Source organism: Centropristis striata, chromosome 21, assembly GCF_030273125.1.
Source record: "Centropristis striata isolate RG_2023a ecotype Rhode Island chromosome 21, C.striata_1.0, whole genome shotgun sequence".
NCBI lineage: Eukaryota > Metazoa > Chordata > Actinopteri > Perciformes > Serranidae > Centropristis > Centropristis striata.
The window spans coordinates 32637473-32657686 of record NC_081537.1 but is presented as its reverse complement, the minus strand read 5'-3'; the positions used below and the strand labels follow the sequence as shown (position 1 = coordinate 32657686).

Genomic DNA, 20214 nt, shown 5'->3' with positions numbered 1-20214 from the left:
TCCACTGCTGTTTTTTTGGTCCATAAAGGTTTTGTGTAGCAGATGATCTGGTATTTCAGGATGACCTCCAACATGTTGACAGTGCCTGTCTCCACCACCTCCTCCAGTGGCTCCAACCTGGCTCCAACCACAGAACCAGCTCTTTAGACCAGAACCAGCTCTTTAGACCAGAACCAACTCTTTAAACCAGAACCAGCTCTTTAGACCAGTCTGATCATCTCTGTGTGTGATGCTGCCTCCCCAGCAGACTGCAGCATGAAACAACACACTACCACCACAGACTGATAAAACATCTGCAGCATCGCACTACACATGTCCAGAGATCTGAGCTTCAAGAAGAAAAAGAGGAGGCTCCGCCCCTTTTTATAGAGAGCGTCTGTGTTTAGGGACCAGTCCAACTTATTATCCAGGTAAACACCTAGATACTGAGAGCAACACCTCCATGTCCACCCCACAGGTATTCACTGGCTGAAGGGGGGCTTGAACCTGTAGAAATCTATGATCATTCCCTTAGTCTTTGAGGTGTTCAGTAGGAGATAGTTCTTCTGAAGGCTTTTATCAGATCCCTTTATTCAGATTCTTGTCCAGCTGCCAGTAAAAGGCTGTTAGCAGAGGATGGTTTCGATCCATCGACCTCTGGGTTATGGGCCCAGCACGCTTCCGCTGCGCCACTCTGCTGTCAATCACCCCAGATGGGACTCGAACCCACAATCCCTGGCTTAGGAGGCCAGTGCCTTATCCATTAGGCCACTGGGGCTTGACAAACCACCAGCTCACCATTTCTGTCCACATACATACAGTTTGACTATAAAGCAACAACAAAGAAAGCACAATGTGTGGTTTCAAATAACATAACAATGGCCCCTGATGCCACTTTAGCAGTAACAGACACAATAGCAGAGTATGTTGTTACTATAGAAACATCCCAGGCCATGGTTTGTAGCAGAATGGAGAGAAGAGACAAATATCTAGTAGCCCTCATCATTTGGAAGATAACCTCTTTGTTCCTTCTTGAGAAAATAAGTATATTGATCACTCCTCCTAAATTTGCCAAACTAACTCTGTCTACAAGTGACTGAAATGAATGTGTGTTCAGTCTGCTTTAAAGATCAAATCTAATTTTCTTATCCTGCCATGATGATGATCTGGTATTTCAGGATGGCCTGATACTTATAACCTGGCACCACCTCCATGTCCACCCCACAGGTATTCACTGGCTGGAGGTGGGCTTGAACCTGTGGAAATCTCTGATCATTTCCTTAGTCTTTGAGGTGTTCAGTAGGAGATAGTTCTTCTGAAGGCTTTTATCAGATCCCTATATTCATGTAGTGCCCCTTTAAGGTTGGGTAAAAAGAATTGGCTTAGGCTTCAAAAATACAAGTCCCAGACATAACTGCCATCAATGGGACATGAGCACCAGTCTCACAGTTAAAAGTCCTGGTTGAATGGCTGAACACATTACTGTCACTAGAAGAACAACAACAGGAAGTTACAGGTGCATCTCAATACATTTAAATATCATAAAAAAGTTTATTTTTGTCAGTAATTTAAAAAAAAGTGTAAATAACACATTTTATAGATTCATTACACACAGAATGAAACATTTCATGTCTGAATTTCTTCTGATTATAATGATTATGGCTTACATTTAATGAAGACCTTAAATTCAGTGTCTCAAAAAAATTGGAATATTACAAAAGACCAATTTTAAAAAGTATTTTTCATATAGAAATGTTGGCCTCTGAATAGTATGTCCATCTATATGACTCAATACTTGGTTGGGGCTGTTTGACTACTGGAAGTGGACTTTTCCATCATATTATAATGTATTGAGATGCTCCTGTAGTTTGGTTTTGCAGGAATCTAACATGGCAACACTTTTGCTGGCAGCTGGGCTGAAATAAAAAATAACCACTTACTGTGATTTTTATTTTATCAGTGCAAGAACTGCAGACCAACGTTAATTACAAGAAGTAACTTTGTGCATTTTTACACTACACTTTTAAGATTTCATGCTCAAATGCATGTAGTTGTACTGAGGGCCACTTCAAGTGAGGGTGTGGGCCGTATGCGGCCCCCGGGCCTCCAGTTGCCCATCCCTGCTCTAATGTATTGAGATCATAGACTGTATATAAATAATGGACGTAGTCATCGTGACGTCACCTATTGGTTTGTGGCCCGTTGGCAGCATCGAGTTCAGCGTTACACTCGTCGCCATCTTGTTTCCGATACAGGAAGCATGACCATATTTGGACTGTGGAGGAGGAGAGGGATCTGATGACTGACTACAGCCTCTCTACACCTCAACCTGACTGAGAGAAGCTGCTGCTAATTACTGTTAGCATTAACTGGAGCATTAACTGGGATGTTAGTTTTGGATAGCAGAAAACAAAAACAAAATGTATCTTTCTGACCTCATAAAACTGAGCAGCGACTCCTTGGAGTGTCTGTTAGTCCAACCAAACACTGAACAAGACATTTAATGAACAAAACGTTCAAATAAACTGTCATTAAGTGAAAATACAGTGAAAGGGTCAAAGTTATGAGACCAAACCGCTAAACGTCCTCTTTTCTAACTATGTAACGTTACATATAACTGTATTGAAACGTTGCCGTGGATACGCATTGTTCTGCTTCTCTCCTGGTGACGGCTCGCCTTGTTAGCGACCTGTCAATCAAAGGTAGCCCCGCCCCCAAATCATACGATTCTTTATCTTCTATTTTCTTCTAAATGGGGCCATTATTAGAACTATTGACATCAGATTGTCTTGAAGAAGATTTTTTACTAGCGATTGAGACCATAGTATTGTCCTGAAAAATATTTCTGAGGTAATAAATCAAGTGAGAAGTTTTCAAATTCAGCACTGAAATGAATGGGCAGATTTCTTTTGCAGCCAAACTTAGCGCCCCCTACTGGAATTTTCGGTGAATTGCAGGCTTAAGGCACTTCCTGGTTGGCCTCCATGCTCAGACACGGAGGTTGCCGCCTGATTGAGATGCAGCTGTAGTTGGGGGTTTGCAGGAATCTAACATGGCAACATTTTTGCTGCCAGCTGGGCTGCAGCTCCAGGTGTAATAAATGGAGTAATAACCCTCCAACACAAGAACAAAGGGAGTTTCCATGTAGATTTGTTATCTTTATGAGTTGATAAGATAAGATGTGGCATCTTCAGTGGATGTGAGCATAGATAAAGTATGTTGTAACCGGCCTCTGCCTTTGTCAGATTAGCTGATTATCAGGTGATGTGAAGGCAACAGAACACAATCATACAGATTCCAACGCTCAGAGAGTCAACAGGTGATAGAGTAACTCTTCAGGAAGGAGCTTCAGGATTCAGTCTGGTGTAAATCCTCAGCGATGTTGCTGCTCAGCCTGGCTGTGCTCTGCCTAATGGGCAACTTTTTTTGCACTGCTGCTCCACTGTGCAACACTACAAGATCTGTATCCAGCAGGAACAAGCTTCTGCTGGTCTCCTTCGATGGTTTCCGCTGGGACTACGACCGAGACGTCTACACTCCTCACCTGGACCTGATGGCTCAGGACGGAGTGACGGCAGAATATGTCACACCAGCGTTCCTCACCATCACCAGCCCCACACACTTCACCCTGCTCACAGGTACATCACCAACCCAACAACTACTAACCTTGTTTCTCACTTTATTTCATGTTTATTTTTATTTTTTTTCACTTTGGTTTACACTACCGGTCAGAAGTTTTAGAACACCCCAATTTTTCCATTTTTTTATTGAAATTCAAGCAGTTCGAGTCAAATGAACAGCTTGAAAGGGTCCAAAGGTAAGTGGTGAACTGCCAGAGGTAAATAAAAAAAGGTAAGCTTAACCAAAACTGAAAAATAATGTACATTTCAGAATTATACAAGTAGGCCTTTTTCAGGGAACAAGAAATGGGTTAACAACTTAACTCTATGGAGTCTTGGGCTATTTTGTCCATTTTTGAATTCTTTTCATGTCTTTGTAAGTCATTTTGTGTCTTTTTTTGGTCATTTTGTGTCATTTTTTAGTCATTTTGTGTCTTTTTTTAGTCATTTTGTGTCTTTTGGTGTCTTTTTTTATCATTTTGTGTCTTTTTTTAGTCCTTTAGTCCAACATAAAATGTGATTTTGAATCTTTTTTTTTTACTTTCAAAACACTATCATTCTCCATAAAGAATTTTAAATGTTGCAAATGTGTATTAATTTCAGAGTACACTGAGACATTAAACTGCATCATTTTCAATTAAATTCTGGAAAAGTTGGTGTGTTCTAAAACTTTTGACCAGTAGTGTACATTCATTTTATATATAAATGAATTATAAATTAAGAAATAAGAAATATAAATTTTATATATATTATATATATATATATATATATATATATATTTCCTCTGTATTTCCTGTTCTTATCAGGGCGTTACGTCGAGAATCATGGAGTAATCCACAACATGTGGTTCAACACTACCACTCAGGAGAAGAAGCAGTACTACCAGGCTCAGTTTGTGGATTCTTACTGGGACAATGGCAGCTTACCAATCTGGATAACAGCACAGAGACAGGTTCTTTACACCACTCGATTTGTTTTAAAAATATATATATATTTCCACCTGCTTCAAAGCTTACACGTACGGTATTTCCTCAAATAGTAGCCGGGGCTTCTATTAATAAAAAATCAGTTTGGGACCCGGCTAATAATAGGGGCAGGCTATTATTTGAAGGAGGCTTTTATTAAAAAAAGAAAATCAGAGCAGCTCTGACCGGCACTTTTTAGAGTGTTTTACACAGCGCATTGTAGCCAGTTACCCGGATGTCGGCCATATTGGAAGTACTGGGATGTAAACAAACAATGAACAGCTGAATGTTCATTTGAAGCAGGATTTAAAATGTCTAAACTACTAAAAAGCCCAGAAGAACGTGTGTAAACGGCTGGACTTTACAGAGAATGACTAGGACAGCAGAGAAACAACCATATTTACCTACAGGACTAACTCGTGGGGACAAACTTCAAAATACAGAAATCTGTTCCCATCAAATGATGTTACCTATTTACTAAAAATTGTTTTTACACCCCGTTACTAAATGAGGCCGGTCATTAATAGGGCCCCGGCTTTAAATTGAGGAAATACGGTATTCATGTTTTTTGTATCTATATATCTATAAGACTGTATAATTATTTTATAAATAGGACTTCCTATCTCTAAGTAGTTGTGTTTTATATTCTTCCAGGGTCTAAAAGCAGGTTCTCTGCATTTCCCTGGCACAGCAGCCACCTACAAAGGAGAGACTGTGAAGGTTAGGCAAGTTGAACCTCTTTTCTATGATCATTCTAACGAGACAGATTGGAGGCTGAACGTAGACAAGGTGGTTGGAGAGTGGTTCGACCAGCAGGACCTGGACTTTGTCTCCTTGTACTTTGGAGAACCAGACATAACTGGGCATGAATATGGACCAGATTCCCCAGAACGTCGTGAGATGGTCCAGCAAGTAGACCGTACTGTGGGTTACATCCGGGACAAGATCCAAGACCATGGCCTTACTGACCGCCTCAACATTATCATCACTGCTGACCACGGGATGACTACAGTTCTTCGGGGTGGACTAGTTAACGAGATCCTCCTGTCTAAGATCCCTGGCTTCAGCTTCAGGGATATCAAGTTTCATCTGGTGGATTATGGTCCCACTGGGATGCTGCTCCCTAAAGAGGGGATGCTGGAGAAGGTCTACAAGGCTCTGAAAGGAGGCCATCCCCATCTTCATGTGTATAAAAAGGAGGAGATGCCAGTTAGACTGCGCTACGGTAACCACCCTCGACTCCTTCCCATCATCCTCTTTGCTGATCCTGGATATGTAATTAATGGGGTAAGAGAATGTGCATATGTAAAGTCAACTGTATTCAAGGCATAGCAAACCTTTAGCTATAAACCATTTTCTTCACTGTCCTACATGCTGTCATCAGAAAAGTCTTGCAGATGCATCATATACCTCTTGCCACAGCCAGAACCATCATGGTGTCCACTCTGACACTATAAATTACTTGAAGGGATAGTTTGGGATTTCGGACATTATAGGTTTGTGGTGGAATGCTTGACCTTTTAGTGTCGACGTAGTTTTGTGGAGTAAAACCTTGTAGTTTTGGGACCCTGTCAGTTAGCCAGAACCTATTCTACGGTTCTATTCTACGATCAGAACCGGCCAGAACACCGGAGCTCAGAAAGTAAGCCAATAGCTTTGCATCCACTACACTACTGACAAGTATTTCATACAACTTAACGGTCCAAAACCCCCAAATTATCCCTTTAAGATATACTATACAAAATAAAGCTATGCTGTAAGAATTTTGTATTCTGCATTGAAAGTTAACTGTTCATTTCAGAGAGTTAATTTGTTTGTTTTTTCTCTATGCATAGTTTTTCCCTTTTCAGTTCAACAAAGGAGAGCATGGCTTTGACAATAATTTTATGGACATGAAGCCCTTCTTCAGGGTGGTGGGGCCTGATTTCCAGAAAAACAAGGTGTTCTGGTCCTTTGAGACGGTTCATTTGTACCCACTGATGTGCCATCTACTTGGGATAAAGCCAGAGATCAACGATGGACATTTGGACTATACCAAACACATGCTGGTTCCCAAGAAAGACACAGACGGAAACAACAACAACAGTAAGAAATGCTGTGCTGTGACATTCCAGATGACAATCAGTTGTTGGTTTGTCACTAATTTCTTCATATTGTTCTGCAGTGCAATGTTACCAACAGGTGGCCTACCCATGACGGTCTTTTCCCCAAAGTTGAAGCTGTTTGTTGCACTAAACTATGGAGAGAAAATGTCTCAGTATGTGATTTTACTATTTGCAAATACACATACTAGAGAGAAAGAAATGTATTTATCATCCTTCTGTGGACAGCCCTCACTACTTTTGTGGGCTGTAACCAAGGCTAGATTATGGACCACACAAGTGGGGCCAGTGCCCTGGGGACAAGCCCTGCAAGGGAGCCCAAGCCTCAGACCATGTGCTGGGCATGGCCCAAGACTTCCAAAAGAAGTTGATGAGCAGGGCATACAGTGCAAGCTGACCACATGGGGCTTAAAGCGTGATCTGACCATTAAAGGCCCCATGGCACCTACAGTGTGAGGGTCCCAGGAGCCCCTGCACTTAAAGCATGAACTGGTTGCAAGGATCCCCAGGGCCAAGGCATACACTGAGCATAACACCTGTGTACATACAGGGCATGCTTAAGATGAGAGCCTGATGGTATAGTGCTATACAACTGAGAAAATGGTTGGTAATCCACAATATGTTGTGATATGATACGACATTGCCCTCTGGGTGGGGAGAGGTACTGCCTCAAGCGAAGGAGTTCCAGTATCTGGGGGTCTTGTTCAGCAGTGAGGGTAGAACGGAGCGTGAGATGGACAGGCGGTTTGGTGCAGCGTCGGCAGTGATGCGGACGTTGTAACGGACCGTCCTGGTGAAGAAGGAGCTGAGCCTGAAGGCAAAGCTCTCGATTTACCGCTCCATCTACGTTCCAACCCTCACCTATGGTCATGAGCTTTGGGTCGTGACCGAAAGAGCAAGATCGCGGATACAAGCGGCTGAAATGAGCTTCCTCCATAGGGTGGCTGGGCTCAGCCTTAGAGATAGGGGGAGGAGCTCAGACATCCGGAGGGAGCTCGGAGTAGAGCTGCTGCTCCTTCGCGTCAAAAGGATTCAGCTGAGGTGGTTTGGGCATCTGGTAAGGATCCTCCTGGGCGCCTCCCGTTAGGTAGGCGACTGTTGGACTGTAGGTCCAACTGGTAGGAGGCCCCGGGGAAGACCCAGAACACGGTGGAGGGATTATATCTCTCTCCTGGCCTGGGAACGCCTCGGGGTCCCCCAGGAGGAGCTGGACATTGTGGCTGGGGAGAGGCACGCCTGGAACGCCCTGCTTAGCCTGCTGCCCCCGCGACCCGCCCACGGATAAGTGGACGAGAATGGATGGATGGATGAATGAATGGATGATACAACATTCATTCTTCCCATTTTCACTGGTAGATGCTAGAATGTATTCACTTAAGTGACATAATGTGTAGGTGCTGGGCTTCAATAGACTTTGAAGCTTGCTGAGACACAAAGTTATCTCGAGTGAATTAGGCCAAACGCAATACAGCAATAATCTATAATTATTCATTATACATGAACATGTGACTCATCTTACAAGTAATGGGTTTAAGGAAATTATAGGCTATATATAGGCTACCAAACTTTTTTTGGGCCAACAATAATAATACAAATGTATATAGGCTCACAACCTGCTACAGAATGTAAAAACATGAATTAACCATTTGTTTAACCTGATAGGGAACAGGATAAAAGGAACGAAAGAGCAACAAACTCAATTAAAGTCTTTCATGCCTAACTCTGAAAATATATTTAGACGTTGAGACGTTTGCCCATATTTTGCAGTAAGTGTTCGCATTATTTTTATGGCACTTGATATATTTCTAGATTACCTAGATTTCTAGATTTATTTCTAGTATGTTTCCTCTATGCACTTTACTGCACTGTATATGGATGGACAACAATAAAGTCTCCCTTGTCTAATAGTTTTGCAATTAGATTATCAGCAGAGGTGTTAGTTTGCAAAAAGACTCTTGTTTTCCTGATAAAGAATCGGAAAAGAGTCTACAAAGAACACATGCCAATAATGATCATAGACATGCAGCTATATAATGGCATCATAATATTCAAATGAAAGACCAGTACTCCCACAGGTCACGGTAATAAGCATGTGCATGCTCGTCCGCAGGGAGTGGCTTCGGTCAGAGGAGAGCTATATTTTCAAATGCTGAGTTTTTGCCCAATGATTCCAAATGTTTTCTACCTCCCCTAGCTTCAAGTGTAGGACTCACGCCTTAGAGGCTGGCATGTGATCTTGGTTTCTTACTAGATAAGTTTATTTTAAGTTTTTATGATGTATAAGCAGATGGACTGCAACAATTTTTACAGTTGTCACATTGTAAAAAGTTATCAAAATAGTTTTAAAGTTGTTGGGATGACTTTACACATAGCAACTGATAAGGAACAGATGATTGTCATTTGATGAACTTTTGACTTGACCTGTTTCAAAAACTCTCAGATTGAGATAGCAGATAGACTGGCCATAAACTGTACATCACTTCAGAAAGTTATAGTTAGAGATTGCGTGTCCAGATAAGAGGTCCCAATCAGTGTGATAGCCATTAGATCATGATCACCTTATCTTGGAAACATTATCTTGCAGATGTAGGTCATTTCTTATCAGTCAATACATTTGATGTCCCTACACACAGTCTGGAAGATGTTTTTGCACTCTACAAGAAATCCATGAATCCAACATTCTCTGTTCATATTTCTAACAAAAGAACCTTTTTTTGTTTGTGTCTGTTCTGCGTGTGTTACAGAATGTTTTTAAGTCTGTATGATTAACTCTTGTAATATTTTTCTCCAGAAACGAATACCCAATTCCAAGTGGTCATCGGCTTATCGGCAATGACTGGGTTTCTGGTTCTAGCGTTCATAGTGACCATTTCCTTTTCTTGGTTTAAAAGGAGCAGAACAGAAATTCCGTAAGTTGCCGTAAACACATTATGAACCTTTATTATAGTTTCTTTGTTGCCAAGTAACCCTTATCTATATATTCTACATTTCAGTATAATTGTATACATATTTCGGATTTAGAATGATCAATAAATTAATAGCAGTGTAAAGATCAATATTACACTCTAGTTCCAGTTTGTTGTGAAAGATTCTGTGATTCTATTGTGTTATCTCTCACTCTACCTCTCTGTGGTCTTTTCTCTCTTTCCTCAGTTACAACAACAAACTTGATGATGTGGAAGAGACAGACGTGAAGCAAACCAGTTTATGAAAATTCAGATTGATGTTTTTTTTTTTCCCCTCAAGTTCATGGTACATTTTTCCATTAATTATAAATATGAAATGATAGTACTGAAGCACTTTTCTGTCAAAAGTTCTAGCCACTAATTATTAACATAATAGTGCATTCTACGGTGGCCCTGAGAGCTCACAGCGCTGCAACCTAAGAAAACACATGCAAATACACAAAACACAAGCATATTGAGAAAACAAATCCATCAATTTGACAACACAGTGCAGCATTTATAAAAAGCACTGCAAAGACCACAACACAACAGAAGTGTTTCCAGAGGACACTTAAAAGTGATGCACATGGACACACATGTGATATTATCACTTTATTTCAAGATAATGACAATTTCACCTTATAACCGCTAGCCTGTATCAATCACATTGCAGTTAAACAAATCAAATAAATGAATGAAACAGGATTTACTTAGTTTCTCTCAATGGCACCCAGTTGGTCTTGGTCTTGCTAGCCTGCTAACGCTAGCACGCTATCGATGGCTGGCTAACGTTATCACGCTATGATTGGCTGCTAACGTTAGCATGCTATGAGGAAACACTTCTATTGTGTTGTGGTCTTTGCAGCACATTCATGAAGATGTTTTCTCAATTTGTTTTTTTTTAAGTTGCAGCGCTTTAAGCTCTCAGGGCAACGTAGCATTCAGCTTAATATTGGCTATATTGTTTCAAGTTGGGGACTACACTGTGGCGTCGTGGTTAGCACTCTCACCTCACAGCAAGAGGGTTGCCGGTTCGCCTCAATGTTCTCCCTGTGTCAGCATGGGTTCTCACTGGGTACTGCGGCTTCCTCCCACAGTCCAAAAACATGTACTTAGGTTTAATTGGAGACCCTTAGTTGCCCGTAGGAGTGAATGAGAGTGTTATTTTCTGTTTCTGTGTGTCAGCCCTGCGATAGTCTAGCGACCCTCTCGCCCGATGTCCACTGAAGAAAGGGTCAAAATGAAAAGGAAAAAGTTGAAGACACAAGAAAATGTTAAAATGAAAAGAAAAAAGTTGAAGTCACATGAAAACAGTCAAAATAACAAAAAAGTTGAAATCATGAAAAAAAGTCAAAATGACAAAAAAACTTGAAATCACGAAAAAAAGTCAAAATGACAATAAAAGATGAAATCATGAAAGAAAAGTTGAAATAACGAGAAAATGGCAAAAAGAAAAAAGTTGAAGTCACATGAAAAAAGTCAAAATCATGAGGAAAAAGTCAAAATAACGAGAAAATAGTCAAAATAATGACAAAAAAGTTGAAGTCACATGAAAACAGTCAAAATTACAAGAAAAGTTGAAATCATGATTAATAGTCAAAATAATGAGAAAAAGTTTAAGTCACAAGAAATTGTCAAATGAGAAGAAAAAAGATGAAGTCACATATAAACAGTCAACTTTCTTCTTTTCATTTTGACATTTTCTTGTGACTTCAACTTTTTTCTCATGATTTTAACTTTTTCATTTTGACTTTTTTCTCGTTATTTCAACTTTTTTTGTAATTTTGACTTTTCATGCGACTTCAACTTTTTTCTTATATATATATATATATATATATATATATATATATATATATTAATAATAAATGCCAAATAGCAGAATATGTTTATGTATATAATGTATGTATGTCTTATTATTTATATTCTCATTATGTATTCTATATCTTTATGTCTGTATCTTGAGCTGCTGTGACAACTAAGTTTCCTCACTGCGGGAAATATAAAGTCATATCTCTTCTTATCTTTATCTTAAGTACATTTACTCAAGTACTGCACACAAGGACAATTTAGAGTATTTTCTTTCATGCATTTTATACCTGCAATAATATAATATAATATATAATATATTATAGTATAATATAATATAACTGACAACATTTCACACAAACGGATTTTACTTAAAATGAATCAACAAATGAATCAACATCAATCAGTCTGATTTAGTGTGTTCATCAATCATAATGTAAGTGAAGGGCATCATTAAAGAGCTGTGATAAGAGCTCTGCAGCCACAATGATATACCAATGTAGTGTGAATCTAAAAGAAAAGAAAGACTTGCCTGGGGCAGCCAAGAGGAGCAGAAGAACCACCAACATCTTGTTTTCTCTCTCGCTTCATGTGAGTGTCACACTTCAGACTCACTGCTGTTGAAACAGATTGACTGTGTGCATTTCCTCTGAATTATTCAAACTACATGGTCTGATCAGATGCAGCAATTATTTGCATATTGACAACATTACAGGCAATTTTTTTACATTTTTCTGAACTTGTGATATAATCTCATGTATGTGACACTGTTTGTTTGTCTGCTGAGTGATGTGGCAGCTGACAGCACATATTCAGAGCCTTTACTGCAGTAAAAGTACTCATAGTACACTGTCGAAATACTACACTACAAGTAAAATTGTTGTATTCAAACCTTACTGAGAGTAAAAGTATATATGTTGCAGTAAAATGTTTTCTGATTCTAGCTGATGTTTCTGGATGAATATTCCTGTTGCATTAATGTGTTTGTTGTATTTTAATGCTGTAGATGTTTGAACTCCTTTATGTCCTGTTGGGTAGTTTAATGTGCAGTGATGCATCATATTCTATGAGATCATCATATGTTTGTAGCGTGGCTGTCCTGTGAGAACCACATATCTCTACAAAGTCACAAAAACAGCTGTTTCACCTTTGTGACGAGGACTTTAAAAAATCTCTCAGCTCAGCTGTAAACTGATGACCTAAAAATGTTTAAATAAATACCTGGAAACCTTAAAACATACACACAAACAGACACACACAGACAGGCACACACAGACAGAGACACACACATACACACACACACACACACACACACCTGTACTGGTACATGGTATTCGGTGTATTTCCAAACCAAACTCAATGCAAATTTGATCTAATTACACTGATAAAAATTTTGAGTTTGATCTACTTAGAAAAGGTAAGGCAACTTTTTGCATCAGATCATTATGTAGATGAAGCAATAAATTAAGTAGCCTATACAAAGACTGGCCGTCTTTGTATAGGCTACTTAAGTTCTTGTGTGTAAGGAATACATTTTTTTAAGTCAAGTCAATTTTAATTTATCAAGTAAAGTGAACTTAACTTTGCAAGTAAAGTCAATTTTAATTGATTTAGTAAAGTCAACTTAATTTTATAATTAAAGTCTATTTAATTAAGCTAAGTTGATTTTACTTGCAAAATTAAAATTGATTTTACTTGCAAAGTTAACTATACTTTACTTACTAAATCAAATAGACTTTACTTAATACATTAAATAGACTTTACTTACTAAATTAAATAGACTTTACTTACAAAACTAATTTCTTACATTCAAGAAATTAAGTAGCCTATACAAAGACTAGCCTTGCTTTACCTACATAATAATCTGATGCAAAAAGTTGCCTTACCTTTTTTAAGTAGATCAGGCACAATATTTTGTATCACGCTTGGTTTACTTAAAAAGTTAAGTAAGTATCATCAATGTGTTGGAAATGACAATCCTCTTATCACAAGTCAAGATATGCTGCCATGGAGCCAAGTGTTGACCACACTGATAAATAGACAGGAGCTCCAACGATAAGTTGATTAATCAATTAGTTGCTAACAACTAAATTAACTGTCAACAATTTTGATAATTTTCTTTGAGTCCTTTAAAAATCCCAGATTCTCTGATGTGAATGTTTTATATTGTGGACAAAACAAGACATATTAGGTTGCTTCTTGGGTTTGGGAAACAGTGATGGATTTTTCGCCAATTTCTTACGTTGTATAGACCAAACTACAAATCGATTTATCACACTGTGCACTATGAACAACACCCACAAGACATGGAGGTCTTTTAGCTCGAATAAACAAATTTATTTGACAAAAAAAAAATTGAACTCAATTCTAGAGTCATTAACACTGAAAGGATATTGATGCAGCATAAGACATGCTATCAGAACCCCACTGACAGTCTTTCTTAGAGGTCAGAACACCATAAATAATTTAAATCCTGGCTGTCAAAACAGCTGCATTTAAATAAATTGATAAGGCAAAAAAAAAAAAAAATTAAACCAAATTCCAGCAGTTTTCAAAATGTAAAAATGTAATTAAGAAAATTCCAGTTCTGCATGGTTTCTATGCCTCTTGTGGCAGTACATTAAAAGCTGATTGAAATTTATCATTTAGGTTACTATAAATGCCGCATGATCTCCGCCTTTCGAAAAAAAAAAACCTGTTAGTTCACACCAATTTAAACAAGGACACAGGCAATAAGGAAGCGCTTCAAGACTCAGAAATTGGTTTTATCCATCTCCCCCACATTTTTAACCCACATTCCAAAAATGGTCTTAATCTGTGGCAGGCCCTTAAACCTTAAACATACAGAAATATCACAGACGCTTGAAGCTGCTGGCTTAATATGGTGACGATGACGTCACAGAAAAGCTTCCACACTGAAACCCCTCTATTATTTTAGATATTTAGATTACATTTGGGGCATTTGGACCCACACAGAGGAGGAATTTAATCATTTTTTTCACACATTAAATAACCACAACCCCTCAGTTAAATTAAAACACATCATTGATAACAATTCGGTTAATTTTTTGGATACCACAACATATAAAGGTCATAAATTTACATAACACAACCAATTAGACATCAAAGTGTATTTCAAAGAAACAGACACACATGCACTTCTACACAATAGCAGTTTCCACCCAAAACATACCTTTGCAGGCCTAATTAAGTCCCAGCTTCTCAGATTTCATAGAATGTGCACTCAAGCAGCAGACTTTGAAGTGGCAACAAAAACGCTTTTTTCCCCTTTGTCCAGCAGGGGGTACACTAGGACCTTTTTGAGGAGCTGCTTCAAAACCTTTCTCCAGGTCAAACCAGTCCAGGTGGCCACTGCACTGCCCTTTGTCACCACTTTCTCTCCCTCCTCTGTTAAATTAGTCAAAAACATCAAAACAAATTTAAATGAGATGACAGAATCAAACCAAATTAACTCAGACATCAAAATAATTGCGGCTTTCAGAAAAAATAAGAACTTAAAAGATTATCTGGTCAGAGCAAAAATTCCAAAACAAATTGATAAGACAGACAAAATTAATCAGGAATATTTTAAGCAGGTCCAATGGATTTATGATTCTTTGAATAATGAAGTGTTTATCACAGCCAGGGGTGGTAATATTAAATCTTCTAACTGTGTATATATCATTGTCTGTAAAGTGTGTGACTTAAAATATGTTGGTGAGACCAGTCTGGCACTACATACACGTTTTATAGTCCACAAACACAACATCACAAGACAGAAAAACACAGATAGACACCTGGTGGCACACTTCATCCTTCATGGCTGGGACTCAGTACAAGCTACAGTGTTACAATGTAACCCCCACTGGTCTACAGCACAGAGAAGAAGAGCAGAGAGAGACTGGATTATAAAATTAAAAACCATGTTCCCACAAGGACTAAATGACAAATTCTATTTTCGGACTTAAAACCAATTTAATGAACCCAACAACTCCCCCCCATTTGTTGCCATGAACACCATGGCAACAAATACCAACACTGGACCTTAAACCCAACCCGTTCAGTTCTCATTATCGGAGACCTCTCTAGACTACCCCGAATCTTGGACAAACGAATCCAGGTGGATTGTTACCCAGGAGCCAACCTCAGTCACGCCAATGTTCTCCTGAGATATAGAACACCAACCTCAGACCAAGTTAGTAAAGTCGTACTATCCTTCGGCCTTAACAACAAAAGCTAGGGCAATCCATCCATCCTCGAAAAAGCGCTCCACAACATGCTCTCAGCAGCCAAAAACACCTTCCCCCAAGCAAAAATATTCGTCCCGGTCATCAATTTCTCAGATCAACTGGATGACAAAACGAAATCTAACATCCGGACCCTCTACAACCTCATTACGAAATGGACCCATCACATCCCTTGACTGGAAAAGGACTCCATCTCCACAGAGGCGGACAAGATCCACTGGACCCCACAAACAGCCAGAGCAACTTGGCAACACTGGAAGGCTTTTTTAATCTAAATAGGCCTAAATAGACCCCAGAGGGGGTCCCTAAATCAGAAAATAAAGAGGTTTTGAACCTATGATCCCACCTTAATTTGACTTACACACAACAAAAACTCCTCGAAAAAGGCCTATCCTTTGTTCCAACATGCAACACAGCCCAAAATAAATGAGACTCACTTCTACTTCACTTGTCAGAATATCATCGGAAAATAAAAAAAGTTCCTTCTTTGGTCCCACACCACCTACCCGGAAAAAACCCTTCCCCAAATCCCAAAGGGAACCGAGACCGGAAGAAATACCCCCTGAAGTCCTTTCCCTCATTCAAAATGATAACAAAACCGTATCCAACTTAAAACAAGTGGTAGACGAACCCAACCTCACACCACAGGAAATCTCGGCCTTACAAGAATTAAGAGAACATACTGCAATAATAATCAAACCAGCAAACAAAGGGAGGGCAGCAGCTATTATGGACCGGACAGACTATGTACATGAAGCCCTACGTCAACTCGGAGACCAAAATTACTACATCCCCTTGAAAGAACTAATGTTCCTTGAGACAGTAACACAGGTAGCGGATATCCTGGACACACTGGGAAAGAAAAGGATGCTGACCAAAGCACAAATTGGATATTTCAAAGGAGAATACCCCCCGAGACCGAGATATTTTTATCTTTTACCCAAAATACACAAACCCCCAGAAAAATGGACTATCCCATACAAGATCCCACCTGGCCGACCAATAGTCTCTGACTGCAGCAGTGAAAGTTATGGGGAAGCAGAATATTTGGACTCGTTTCTAACTCCCATCTCCCGAAACCACCCCAGCTATTTAAGGGATACACAAGATTTCCTCCAACATTTACGGCTGATACACCTGAACGAACCATGCATGTTATTTACAATGGACGTAAACAGTCTTTGCACAAATATCCACGTTCATTTGGGCATGAAAGCCACAGAAAAGTGGCTTAAAAAGTACCCGGCTGAGAATAGACCAGACCAAGAAATACTGCAACTCCTCCACCTCAGCCTAACAAGGAATGACTTTGAATTCAACGGTCAATACTACCTTCAAGTCAGAGGAACTGCGATGGGCAAATGCTTTCCCCCAGCATATGCGAACATCTATATGGCAGACTGGGAGGAAACGGTCTTTGAAAAATGCAAAAAACTCCCAACATGCTACTTCAGATACCTCGATAATATCTGGGGAGTTTGGCCACACACTGAGGAAGATTTCTGGGACTTTGTTGAAACCCTCAACAACCACCACAAATTAATAAAACTTGAACCCACCACGCACCAAACACAGGTAAACTTCTTGGACATGGTAGTTTACAAAGGGCCTGACTTCCAACACACAGGTACCCTGGATACCAAGGTCTACTTTAAACCAACCGACACTCATGCTCTCCTGCACAAGGAGAGCTTTCATCCTAAACCAGTCTTCAAGGGCATTCTGAAGTCCCAACTTCTGAGATTCAAAAGATTATGCACAAGAAAGGAGGACAGACAGGAGGCCACGACTTCCCTCCTAGGAACCCTAAAAAAACTAGGTTACTCCAGAATCTTCCTTCGAAGGGTCAAAAAAGAGGTGTACAATAACCATCCCACTACAGAACAAAAACAAAACGAAAAACAAGAAAAACAGATTATACCCTTAATATCGGTATTCTCCAACTACAGTACCCGAGCCCACTACGCCCTGAAACAAAACTTTCAAAACACACTGGAAAACACCACAATGGCTAAAAACTTCAGGGTAATATCAGCTTATAAAAAAACCCATCACTGAAAGACCTCCTTGTCAAAACTAAACTCATGCCACCTATGACCCGAAGGGGTCTACCAACCTCTGGAGTTGCTTACCCACTCCCAAGAAACAACACACGGGACAGTACCAATTGGGTGTACCTCATAAACTGCACAAAATGCCTCACCAAATATGTAGGTGAGGCACGGAACACACTGGGAGCCTGCCGCTCACAACACACCTACAATATCAGACAGGGACTCAAAACCAGGACCCACCTGGTACAACATTTTCAAAGTCATGGCCTAAAGCACCTTCAGTTCTCAGGACTGGAGCACAACCAGGAGTGGACAACTCCTTTACGGAAAAGAAGGTAACAACAGTGGATAAAGAAACTCGACACATTCTTCCCTAGAGGCTTAACGAAAGAAACCCTCTTCGGGCAACAATCACACAAGGAAAGGACTTTTAGAACAAATGGACAAACAATAATAAAATACATATAAAGTGTAAATATAATTCTCATGATTAAATTCCTGAATGTTATTCTCCTTGGCAAAATCCTGAAGGTTATTGTTAAAAGCCTACATGTTATTCTCTGGCAAAAAACCTTGATACATCTATCATGCATAGAAATTTGTTGTAAATAGTCTTCATGGTTAAAATCCTGAATGTAGCTTTCATTGACAAAATCCTATAAATATAATTGTTAAAATTCTGCATGTTATTTTCATTCCTAGAAACCTGAATGCATCTAGGGTTCCTAGAGATTTCATGTTTATATTTTGTAACAACATAAGAGCTTGTATTTACATTTGTTATTAGGAAAGTAATGTAATCCCTATTCACACATTCTAATACTTACAAAACTAAAAAAAATAATTAAAAAAAATATATTTTTTAAAAGATTAATTTAAAAATGAATGGAAATAAAAGACAGAAATGGGATAGAAAGTGAGGACAAAAAGGGATCAACGTTCAAGGCCAAAAAAGCTAGAATCAAAAGACTCCTGGGGCCTGTTGCACAAAACTAGGATAAGGGATTAAGCCGGGATATGTTGGTTATCCTATATTAACGGTCGCTTCGTTCGTGCTGCCTGACGCTTGACTGAATTTGCGTGGTGATCTCCTCCGTGACGACAGTGTGCACATCGAGGAGTCAGAGTGCAGACCACCAGAAGCTGGAAGTTGGATTTACCGGACTGAATTTAGTGAGTGCTGGTTTCAATCATTTTTATATTTTCTGGTATATCTAAGTTACCCAGGAGCTCTGTTGACACTTAGTTAACGTTAGCTACAGCTTGATGAATTGAGTCATTGAACACAGCAAGAGAACATTACGTTAGCTGCTAGCCAGCTAAAGCTCCGGTGGAAAATTATTAGCTAAGGCTACTGTTAGCTAGATATTGTTACTGAAGTTAACTTCGAGCTTGTAAAGCTAACGGTAAATCACAGAAAAGAAACACTGGTTATATTGCTTCTTTCTAAATTCTCTATAACTTGTATTTCCAGGTGTGGATGCTATTCAAATAAATTTTATTTATATAGCCCAAAATCACAAATCACTGATTTGCCTCAAAGGGCGCTATTTAATGAGAGGACTGGCAAGGCTGAAGGTGAAGTGGTCCAACTTTCTATCAACAAGGCTAAACTAGAGAACACCTTAGTAGCAGTGGTGTAGTCTATGTGATACGCAGGTATACGCCCTATATACTCGCTAGATTTTTTCTTCTTCATATATCCACTTGATGCGCGAGCATACATAACAACGGCTCAACAACATTATGTTCCTTTATTGAATAAGGATAAATCAGAACAGGTAAACCATCAGCTCCTTTCAAAACTGAAGACAATGACTCTACAAGATAGAAAGCACAGAATCCAATTATATATATATATATAACAAAATAATATTAATAAGGTATATTTTTGAAATAAAAAAATAGTTTTTATTTAATTGTTTCTTAGAAATATACTTTTTTTGAGAGAGAGTTTAGGACACGTGTACATAACGGTCACACTGGGGGCTTTTATTTTGAATTTCTTGGGAACGGCGCCTACAGCGGCAAAGAGCAGCAGTCCGCGGTAGAAGGAACAGCGTGCATTTGACACTGGTGAGTGGCATATCTATCTCTCTATTATGTAAAGTTATTGTATTAAACCATCATTACTATTGAAGTACTGTGAGGTAAGACACTGGGGAATTTTCAAAAATGCTTGTTTGAACTCAGGCTCAACTAATGTGGTGAGTGTTTTAGCTAGCTTTAGCTAATGCTAATAGGCCTAATAAACCTAATTAGTCGAAATGCCGTTACTGTTTTTATATAGCCCCTCTCTGAAACAAAGGCAGTATATACAATTTTGAATTTAAAAAAAAGCAAGCTGAATTAGCTCAACAGGCCCATGTGACGACTTTTTGTTGCTGTCGCAGCTAACTCTTCGGCTAGTTACTGAGTGTGGTGGGTGAATTTAATCAGCCCACAAGCCACTGTGGCCAGTTAAAAAAGAAAAAATATAGATATCATGGCGGACCT

General features: G+C 39.2%; 1 protein-coding gene and 1 non-coding gene across 2 annotated transcripts; one reads left to right on the top strand and one right to left on the bottom strand.

Moving 5' to 3' along the window:
• Positions 1-684: 684 nt before the first annotated feature.
• On the bottom strand, positions 685-757 carry trnar-ccu (transfer RNA arginine (anticodon CCU)). Its single transcript has one exon. It is a non-coding gene; the product is annotated as a tRNA-Arg (tRNA).
• Positions 758-3358: 2601 nt separating this feature from the next.
• On the top strand, positions 3359-9877 carry LOC131959144 (ectonucleotide pyrophosphatase/phosphodiesterase family member 7-like). The gene is made up of 6 exons (XM_059324247.1): positions 3359-3617; positions 4406-4551; positions 5219-5851; positions 6400-6649; positions 9458-9575; positions 9820-9877. Exons 1-6 carry the CDS (start codon positions 3359-3361, stop codon positions 9875-9877), a joined length of 1464 nt encoding a protein of 487 aa, XP_059180230.1.
• Positions 9878-20214: the final 10337 nt, after the last annotated feature.

Bases quoted from the DNA above. Each gene is read 5' to 3' on its own strand.
- LOC131959144 (XM_059324247.1), top strand. From the start codon at position 3,359: ATGTTGCTGCTCAGCCTGGCTGTGCTCTGCCTAATGGGCAACTTTTTT. The intron at 4,552-5,218 runs GTTCTTTACACC...ATATTCTTCCAG, and splicing joins GGATAACAGCACAGAGACAG to GGTCTAAAAGCAGGTTCTCT. The intron at 9,576-9,819 runs GTAAGTTGCCGT...CTCTTTCCTCAG, and splicing joins AGGAGCAGAACAGAAATTCC to TTACAACAACAAACTTGATG.